The sequence below is a fragment of the Meyerozyma guilliermondii genome, genomic scaffold (assembly GCF_000149425.1).
Source record: "Meyerozyma guilliermondii ATCC 6260 scaffold_2 genomic scaffold, whole genome shotgun sequence".
Classification (NCBI taxonomy): domain Eukaryota; kingdom Fungi; phylum Ascomycota; class Pichiomycetes; order Serinales; family Debaryomycetaceae; genus Meyerozyma; species Meyerozyma guilliermondii.
The window spans coordinates 690,830-700,731 of record NW_001809799.1 but is presented as its reverse complement, the minus strand read 5'-3'; the positions used below and the strand labels follow the sequence as shown (position 1 = coordinate 700,731).

General features: G+C 42.0%; 6 protein-coding genes and 1 non-coding gene across 7 annotated transcripts; 5 read left to right on the top strand and 2 right to left on the bottom strand. All coding sequences in view use genetic code 12, as the record gives it.

Moving 5' to 3' along the window:
* Positions 1-202: 202 nt before the first annotated feature.
* PGUG_01580 (DNA-binding protein) lies at positions 203-2,338 on the top strand (the record flags this gene model as incomplete). The annotated part of the gene is made up of 1 exon (XM_001485860.1): positions 203-2,338. One exon carries the CDS (start codon positions 203-205, stop codon positions 2,336-2,338), a length of 2,136 nt encoding a protein of 711 aa, XP_001485910.2.
* Positions 1,725-2,183, top strand: PGUG_01581 (uncharacterized protein; the record flags this gene model as incomplete). Its single annotated transcript, XM_001485859.1, has 1 exon — positions 1,725-2,183. The coding sequence occupies one exon, from the start codon at positions 1,725-1,727 to the stop codon at positions 2,181-2,183; it is 459 nt and encodes a 152-aa protein (XP_001485909.2).
* Positions 2,339-2,791: 453 nt separating the features above from the next.
* On the top strand, positions 2,792-4,483 carry PGUG_01579 (protein kinase; the record flags this gene model as incomplete). Its single annotated transcript, XM_001485858.1, has 1 exon — positions 2,792-4,483. The coding sequence occupies one exon, from the start codon at positions 2,792-2,794 to the stop codon at positions 4,481-4,483; it is 1,692 nt and encodes a 563-aa protein (XP_001485908.2).
* An 81-nt stretch (positions 4,484-4,564) lies between these two features.
* On the top strand, positions 4,565-6,331 carry PGUG_01578 (non-canonical poly(A) polymerase; the record flags this gene model as incomplete). Its single annotated transcript, XM_001485857.1, has 1 exon — positions 4,565-6,331. The coding sequence occupies one exon, from the start codon at positions 4,565-4,567 to the stop codon at positions 6,329-6,331; it is 1,767 nt and encodes a 588-aa protein (XP_001485907.2).
* A 178-nt stretch (positions 6,332-6,509) lies between these two features.
* Positions 6,510-7,118, bottom strand: YPT53 (Rab family GTPase; the record flags this gene model as incomplete). The annotated part of the gene is made up of 1 exon (XM_001485856.1): positions 6,510-7,118. The coding sequence occupies one exon, from the start codon at positions 7,116-7,118 to the stop codon at positions 6,510-6,512; it is 609 nt and encodes a 202-aa protein (XP_001485906.1).
* An 85-nt stretch (positions 7,119-7,203) lies between these two features.
* PGUG_06005 lies at positions 7,204-7,286 on the top strand. The gene has a single exon. It is a non-coding gene; the product is annotated as a tRNA-Leu (tRNA).
* A 96-nt stretch (positions 7,287-7,382) lies between these two features.
* SSH1 (Ssh1p) lies at positions 7,383-8,690 on the bottom strand (the record flags this gene model as incomplete). The annotated part of the gene is made up of 1 exon (XM_001485855.1): positions 7,383-8,690. The coding sequence occupies one exon, from the start codon at positions 8,688-8,690 to the stop codon at positions 7,383-7,385; it is 1,308 nt and encodes a 435-aa protein (XP_001485905.1).
* Positions 8,691-9,902: the final 1,212 nt, after the last annotated feature.

Genomic DNA, 9,902 nt, shown 5'->3' with positions numbered 1-9,902 from the left:
CCATGCTAGGAAGCTGGTCGCCAGCTTTCTGACTTACCAAAAGAGTTGTGCCTTCCATTCGAAAATTACTTGACAGTAGGATTCGGCTGCCAGCCACAACTTCGCTTCAAACTATCTGAGTTGGACAAAGGAGATCTAAATGATAGATCAGTTGTTATGTCCCTTCAGAAACTCCTTGATATGAGTGAAGATAAGACTTGCAATGGATTTTTGGACAAGCCTAATTCTTCTCACTTGCAATAATGATAGGTCCTACGAAAAGTCATCTTACTTCACGAAATTGATCAAGGTACATGAATATTGTCTCGAGTATGATGATACATCGATAAGGGAGATAGCTCTCTCTTCATGGAATGCCGTGACATACAGCTTGTGCCAAGAAGCTTTTAAACCTATCAAGGGTCCTAAATCACCTACCAAAGAAAAGTACGATCCTATTGCAAATAGTACAAAAATGGCGATCTTACTTAGACCACTAACAAACCTAAATGTTGCGGATGATAAGATAGCGTTCAATGCTTTGCATAATATCTATATGGGCATCATTTACACGTTGGGTAATCCAATTGAGCCTCTACCAATACATTTTGCTCAAGAGTTTTGGAAACAGATTATTCATGATGTCTGCATACCACTTTATTATGGGAAGGATAGTACACAAGGGAGACAACAATACGGAATAAAGTTGATCAAGAGGCTTCTTAACCTGAATGCAGCTGGCGTTCCCAAGTCTTTAGACGACATGAGATGTTTGTCGACAGAGCCCGTTTTTTTTACGGAAATTCGTCCGTTGTGTAGGCAAACTATCCACGGCAGTGCTGATATAATTCTTCCTACCTTACGAGCCATATCCGAGACAGCTCCAATGCAAGCATTAGAAGCGCTTGGTACGGTTTTGGATTCTATCAAACCAATATTGAGAAAAGAAGTACGAATCTCGAATGCCACAATGGGGTACTTGAGCTCGATCCTAAACACCGCATCCCACTTTGTGCACCAGGACCCACTGTATTTCTTTACAACAAAGCTCATTCGTGTTCTTATACTGAACTTTGACATTAAGTTACTCAAGTCTATCAAAAAGGACGACGGCACTGTGAACGTATTTCATCATATTATTAGCACATGTGAAGGCTTATTGCCTGAAGAAGATGTTGTTGCATTGGTCGATTATATTACTCAGCTTGCAGGTGAAGATGCCGTGGAAATTAATGAAGAACGGCCCGATGAAAGTCTAGAAGTTTTAAACAAAAAGCTTTCGGAAATAACACTCTTCAGCGAAATGTTGAAGAATCGTCATGACGACTGCGACGAACTCGTTCAAAAGGTAATTGCTAATCTTACTACCATTACAGAGGAAAGTCGCGAACAAGCACTAGAGGCAAGCAATATTGGCTCGTGGACTATAGCGGCTTTCAAAGCATATTTAAAAGCTGTTCAGAAAAGTGAGCATGATCATCTTCGAAAGTCAATTCCCAATTTAATTTGCAACAAGTTAAGCGACAATAATACTTTCTTGGAGCTTACACAGTTCCTCGTTCAGGAAAAGTTCGTGAAGGAAGTATTTGAGATTAGAGAAGAATTCTTGACAAAGTCTTCTTTTTTGAAAGGGTTTTTGCTCTTTGATTTCAAACAGAAAGTGAAGGGTCTCCTCTCTCATATTTCCGATTCGGAAGACATTCAGATGCTTGACGAAATGCTTGTTACATGTTACAACCACAAACATGACATTAAACCTTATATCAAAAATCGGTGGACCATGTTACCCAAACTCAAGGAAACGTGGTTGCAAGATCACGACGAACTATACCGTGAGACGCCTAGCTCCAGTAATACCCCTGTCAAGGAAGAGTTGGCGAAAAGTAGTCCACTGTCTTCGATCTCTGCACGGGGCTCTAAAAAGTCGAAGAGTCCAATGGGACAAATCAAGATTACAAGGTCGCGATACACTGATAGCTATGTTTCTGCTGCTACTTCTCCGCTTCCCCAAACTTCAGCATCACCACTCCGCCAAGTTTCTGCACTTCCCCAAGCTTCAGCATCGCTGCCTCCTCAAGCCACACTCATTCCATCACCCTGCTACACAACCATCTCCGAGATATCACCAATTCCAACACCCACAAGGACTCTCAAGAGAGAAAGCCCAGAGCATGGTTCAGAAAAAAATGATAGAAAGCGGATAAGAACTCCAGTTCCGGACCGGCTGCGAAAAATGAGAGCTCAAGTCAACCAACCACTATTCACCACAAAAATTGGCCGAATTGGAAACAAAGCTCCATCGAGTTCTCCGGTATGCCCCATTGGTGATCTTGAAGACACTAGTAGGTTCCAGCTTTGAGTCGTAAACTCATCGACCTCATGTATAAACTTCGTCAACCACGCTGCTAGGTATAGTTATATATCAGTACCCCAATGTGAGGATGTGTGCGGGTGATAACATCCGTGACAAGGTAGTGCATTTTATGGCTAGAAACATTTCCACGTATGTCTATTGGTTCCTTATACCGAATCAATAAAATAGGTGCTACACGATCCTTATCGTGGCCTACTAGTTCTCCACAATAACCAGAATAATTCCATCGAGCTTGTCACAACTCTGCGGGCAGACAAGAATGATTTTGCAGATCAATCCAGAAGCTCAGAATTGACGTGTCCTAATTGTGGATTCAATTGGGAGCCGTCGTCTTCATCAAGACGTCACTCGAATAATCGAGACCCCCAAACACAAAATACGGATATTCGTTTGCTGCGTCCCACTTTGTCTGGGGTAACTCAAGTTTCTTCAGCTTTCATGGATCATGATTATTTCAAGTTGTTGGAAAAACTACCCTACAAGGCAATGCCAATTGCGGATGATGAGCCATCTGTGGCATCTTTGCCTGATGATGTGTTTAATCAAGGTTATTTCAAGCGATTTTTCAAGCAAGTTCCACCCTATACTTTGGGACTGGGAGCTCATGCCCAGGTTTACAAAGTTATACATGTACTCAATGACATCGTGCTAGGAACGTATGCTGTCAAGCGAATTAGTATGGGAAACCAACTAAAGTATTTGGAAGAGGTTTTAAACGAAGTACTCATCTTGTACGAATTATCAGTGAAAGGAGCATACGAGCATAATTTGATCAGATATAACCATGTGTGGCTAGAAATGGGTGATATGGATGATCTGCAGACGTTTTTTCTTCCATCTGATGCCCGCACAAATTTAGGCACTTCCAGTCCAAAGGTTCCCTATGTCTTTATCTTGCAACAATATTGCGATGGTGGACATCTTGAAAAACTCATGAAACAGCATTTTCAGCAAGAATATGAACTGACGGCAAAACAGCGAGTAGATAGAGAAAGAGCTCGTCGAAGAAGTATTCGTGATGGTATAAAGGAACCTACCACAAAGAACAAGCTGTGGCTTTCAGAACTCGAGATTTGGAAATTCTTCAAAGATATTTCGACTGCTGTAAATTATCTCCACCACCACAATATTCTTCACCGTGATTTGAAACCATCAAACTGCTTGCTAGACACAAAATATGATCCAGGAAATACCACTGTCCCAGTACTACTTTCGCACGAAGAGATGGAAAGTTATTGTGATTCACTTCCCAAGATCTTGGTGTCTGACTTTGGCGAAGGAAAGTTTATAAACAAGCATGATGTGACCGAAGATAAGCTTCGTTTTCAAGACGAGGAACGCAGAGGAAATACCGGAACTTTGGAATTCACAGCACCCGAGCTATGGCTATTCACGAATTACGACCCAGAAGTTATTAAAAACAGCCCAGACGTCAGCAAGGCTCCTCCCCGGCACACGTATGAGAGTGATATATATTCTTTGGGACTTATCTTGTGTTGGTTATGCGTGGGACAGCTTCCTTTTTCACATCTCATTGAGCAAGAGACCGATCCACAAATTATTCGTCAAAAGATTCTCGATTGGTACTATTCCTTAACAAGTGAGACATTTTACCAGTGGTTTCAAGCAAACGCCAAACTTGAACCTTCGGGATGTTTGAATGATTTTGCAGTGCTTGTGTATGCGATGATCAAGGATAGTGAAAAAGAAGAGACCCCGTCCAGAATGATATCTTCTGATGTGCTCAAATATCTCGAAGCCATGAAGCGAGAATGGTTCTTAGCCCCAGATTCAAGGACAATCGAGAGTGACGACGAAATAAGCGACGACGACCAGATCCACGATTTGACCATGAAAGAAGTTGGCAGTATATCACAGCGCAAGTCTACGCTCAGAGTACCATATTTGGGACCATTCAGCTACATCATAGACATTTTGCTACTTCAAGCATTATGTTTGGTTCGACCTCATTTTATCATCACCACTACTACACTACTAGTGGTAATATTTCTAGGCATGGAAGTCGCTACAACTTTCAATTTAGCATTTAAGAAGTTGATGCAATGGCTCAGTATACTCGTTACAACAGCTGTTGCTATATATGTGAGTAGTAGTACGAATATATACTGACTTCTTCTTTTTACTCTGCTGAAGTCACCTGACTAAATTTTTCGATGCCTCTCAATTATCACCAAATAATTTGTTTCACCAATGGGAAATAAACGCAAGAAGGAGAATGGCAAGAACTCCAAGCCAAGTACGACCAAACCAGGCTTCGTAGAGTCAAAAAATAACTACGATGTGCTATCCTCAGACTCTGACTCGAGTGCAATATTTGACCATAATCGTAAGGACGAGAACCTTGTACTCGTAGATTCCTCAGATGACGACATTGTTGTCGAGTCTGATAGCGAGAATGACGAGAATAATAGTGAAACCGATACTAAAAAACGAAAAGTTGATAGTGACAACCACCAACCAGCATCAAAAAAACGCAAGATGGAGTATAATGAACTTTCCAAGAACCAAGATTTTATAGAGTTCGGGTTCAGTTCGTCCGAGGAAGAAGCGAACAAGTACGACGACTACTCAGATGACGGCATTATCAGCGACGATCAAAGTGGAAATCGACATATTGCCAAAGAACCTTCGTCTTTATATCCATGGATCAAGAACCAAGATCATTCCAAGCAACAAGAAATCGCCGATTGGCTCACATTAGAAATCAAGGACTTTGTCAACTATATTTCGCCTTCCAAACTAGAGATAACTACACGGAACAACGTCATAGGACGACTAAAATCTACCATAACCAAGTTTTGGCCCGACACTGAAGTTCATGTATTTGGTTCCAGTGCCACAGATTTGTATCTTCCTGGCTCCGATATAGATATGGTGGTTATCTCCAGGGATGGAGACAGAGAGCAGCGGTCTCGTCTTTACCAGCTTTCAACACATTTGCGTAGCAAAAAGTTAGCAAAGAACATCGAGGTGATCGCCAAAGCAAAGGTTCCTATCGTTAAATTTGTCGATCCTGACTCCAACATTCACATTGATGTTTCTTTTGAAAGAAGCAATGGTATAGATGCTGCAATTAAAATCAGAGAATGGTTAGCTTCCACCCCGGGACTTCGTGAATTGGTGCTAGTTGTGAAGCAATTTCTACGCTCGCGGAGGCTCAATAATGTTCACGTTGGTGGTCTTGGGGGTTATTCCACCATCATTCTTTGCTATCATTTTCTCAAATTGCATCCAAGAGTCGCCACAGAGAACATGAGCATACTAGACAACTTGGGTTCTCTCTTAATTGAGTTTTTTGAATTGTATGGCAGAAACTTTTCATACGACAACTTGATACTAGCCATTGACTCGAGAACCGATATGCCAAAATACTTGTTGAAGAGACATTATCCAGAACTCAATGCTTCAAAGAATCCATTCTCGATCGTTATCCAGGACCCCTCTGACCCATCGAACAACATATCTCGTTCATCTTACAATCTTCGTGATGTAAAAAAGGCATTTGGCGGAGCTTATCAGATTCTCATCGACAAATGCTACGAACTACACAGTGCTACTTATAGAGCACGTATTGGTCAGTCAATATTAGGAGACATAATCAAGTATAAAGGAAAGGAAAGAGACTTTAATGACGAAAGACATATGGTGGTCAACCAAGCAATGGTGACCGATGATCCTACACCAGCCATTACCGATGATGAAAGTGACGGGCACAATGGCAATGATAAGTACTATTTTTCAGACATGACTGTCGATAGTGAAGATGATACCTTTACCGCTAATAAGAAGGAGGTCCTGGCCAAAGATAACGAAGAGAAGATATCTGGGTTATTGGGTATTAAGAATGAAAACGAAGCAGATGAGGTATCAGAAACGAATGAAGATGACAAGCAAAAGAGCAATTTGGACAAGAACATCAAGAGGGACTACTGGAGACAAAAGGGACTTGAATTGTAATATTAGATGTAGATATTAGTAAAGTCAATGATAGATAGTCAGACAAAAATAACTATTGGCACGTATGGGCAATCTATGGCATGGCAGCTATGACAAGCTTTGACTTTGGCAAGCTATGTCTTTGATAAGCTATGACTTTGACAAGCTATGACCTTGACAAGTATGACAAGCGGTTGTCTCAGCAGCACTTGCTACTAGACACACTTGACAAAGTAATTCTCTGTCGGCCATCGGTTTGGTCATGTGCTTCATGGAAGAAAGAATCGTCAATCTTATCTACAATATATGTGAAAAGCTCGGTGACACCCTTTCCATCTTTGGCACTGCATTGGAATAGCTGAAGTTGATGTTCCTCACAATAAGCTTCTATGGTTGCTAGCTCATTTGAATCGCTTTCCTTGTACATATCGCTCTTATTTCCCACGACAATGACTTTCTTTTCTGTTTCTGATGAATTTAGTTCCATTTGGTCAACCCAATATCGAACTCGCTCAAACGAACTTTGTATATCTGACATATCAAAGCACACCAAAGCAACTCTGGCACTGCGATAATACATGGGTGTGAGCGATCTGTACCGTTCCTGACCAGCGGTGTCCCATATCTCTAGTTTTACATGACGATTTGGGTCGTTTGAAAGTGGGAAATTCTTGGTTATAAATGCTGCTCCAATGGTATTCGCCGTGTTTTCATTGAACGAGCCGTTTGTAAAACGATGTACAAGGGAGGTTTTCCCTACAGACGAGTCTCCAAGAAGAACTATCTTGTAACCTGGAGAAGGTACCATTAGGTGTAATCGCAACTGAGAGTGGCAAGAAGAGATTACGAAAGCCACTGGTATAACCTCGCACCCGCCTGTTTTCTTCAGCAATGGCTCTGTGGCCGAGTGGTTTAAGGCGGCAGACTCAAGTTCTGTTATCGTAAAGATGCACGCGTTCGAATCGCGTCGGAGTCATTATTTTTTGCAATCTATACCGAGTTTCCCGTTTAATACGGAAACCCGCACTACTTTTTTCAATATTCTACATCCTTTTCTGAGTACATTTTATGACTATTGACCAAATGCTCCCGAAAATTGGGAGTTTCCACCTGCTTGTTGGTACTCCATCATGAATTCTTCCAACACACCAAAAGCCGCCGACACTCCAATTATAGTACCCACGCCTTTTCCAGCACCTCCAAGCACCTCTCCAGCTACAGCAATTAGGCCCAAGACGGTAGCTCCACTTACAGAAGCGACGGGAATAACTCTGGACAATTCTTTGGTGATAGAAATGTCTCTTTTACCAGCAATTGAAATACCTTGTTCCTTGAATTGCTTCGAGATATCCTTTGGCGATGAACCAGAAATGGAACTCCAGATGTTGGCAAACCAAGCAGACAATACGATCACCACAAATGTGAAGGCAGCGGTCTTGAGTGGAGAAACGAGAGTGTTGAGAATCGAGGTTGGTGGAGACAAAAAGTACAAGATTCCCGATGAAACTTTCAAGTTGGACGATCTGTAGTCGATGGTCCATTTTCCAATCACAGAAGAAGCCACTGGGCTGTAGCTTTCCAACAATTGCGACGCAATGTAGCCCAAAACTTGCAAATTGGTCAACACGGTGTAGGCGAAAGCAAGTGGAAGGGCACCAGTGTACAATAAACGAATGGGGAAAACATTGTTCATGCCTCTGGCTCTGGTTGAGCGAATGGGTAACTCGATTCTAAAGTTTTGTAAAGCCACAACCACCAAAAGAGTAACAATGGTGATGTAAACCTGGGTCAAATTAGGAAGATGTTCTCTGTTGAACGAGTTGTAAATATTCTTTCCCAAAGTTTTAAAGCTGAAACTTCTGATAAGGTTCATTAAAGCTCCCACGCTTTCAAACTTGTTGGAGTTGGCCAATTTGACCACTTCCAAACCAATGATATTTTTCACCAAATCGCTAGCAGCTTGAAGGGCAATGAAACATAAGATACCGCTGCCAAATCCATAACCTTTATCAAACACTTCCACAAGTAAAGTCATCACAGCAGACATAACGAACACCTGCAAGAAGATAAACACATAGGTGGTGACTGGAAATGAGTCTTCGAAGCCGGTTTGGTTTCTCAATGCTGGGGCAAAATATCCACTAGCAATCAAACCTGCGGTATAAACAATACCCAAGATGAAACTGGTCAATTTCTGGCCAGTTTGAAACAATTCACGCTCGGAACGAAGCGACAAGTTCACTTTGACCAACCGTAACCCGGCGGCAAGCTGCCACAAGAATGCCGAAGTCATCACGGGAAGCAATCCCAACTCCAACAATGTTCCCTTTTCCATGGCGAAAACCGACCTAAAGAGGTAGAACGGATCTCGAATGTTCATGGCGGCGTCGGGACCCAAGCCATAGAGAGGCAATTGTCCGAAGAGGAAAATGATTCCGCTGGCAACGGTGAAAACAATCTTTTCGTCCAAGGTGACGCTCTCATCTGGAAGTTCCACTTCTGGAAGAAGAGGAAGAAAGAACTTTACCAAGTCTAAAAGGCGAACTGAGTTAGTTTTTGTGGTGCAAATACGTGGGGAATACACTTACATCCAGCCATGGTGATAATGAACGGCGGTGAACTTTCGGTGAAAACTCGACGAGGCGTCACGTGATCGAGATAGGCGATACGCCGCTGGAGTAAGAATCGATTTAAAGAATAATTGTGTGTATAATTACAGTGTATAGTTGTTTGTGTAGAATTGTTGGTATTTGTTTTCCTACAGTTTACTCAAACTTGACTGACATTTCAACCGCAGCAGCTCCCCAATCTTCACCGTGGTTGTGCATCTTGCCCTCAATGAGTCCGGCTCTTGCCTCAGCTTGCTCATCAGTAAGACAAGTCAAAACACCAAAGATCACAGGAAGTCCAAGATCGAAGTTGAGTCTCATCAATTGGTGAGTAACAGAATCACAGATGTACTCAAAGTGCATGGTGGAACCTTTGATGAGAACACCAATAGGAATAACCGCATCCAATGGTTTTCCCAATTTTTCGTACTTGTCAACGAATTTCTTGGTTCCGAAAGGCAATTCGAACGAGCCGGGAACAGACTCTATAATGATGTTCTCTTCCGAAACGTTGAGCAGCTTCAATTTTTCAACAGCTCCTTTCACCAAATTGTCGATAATTGTTTTGTTCCAACGGGCATGGAGAATTCCAATACGAAGCTTGGAGCCTGTGTTAGTAGGAATCCGAAAATGTAATACCCAAATATAAACATACCATCGTAAGTTTTGTCTACTGAACCCAATCCTTTAACTGCCATGATTACCGATGTCGCACCGACCGTCGTATTTGTACTTATAGTGTGCATATAACCGACCAGAACGGCCGTCACCAAATGAAGACTGAAGGCTTGAAATGCATACTTTGAAACACTATGGTGATTACTATCAATTAGACAAAACTCGTAAGCTAAAATACATGTCGAAAAGTGTATTGCAATAACATGTGAATTTGCAGCCATTTATACTGATCTGCTCAAGTTCAATTATCAGTGATGTATGTAACAGCCTGAAGCAGCGGTGCTTGTGTTTAGTCTCCTGTTCAA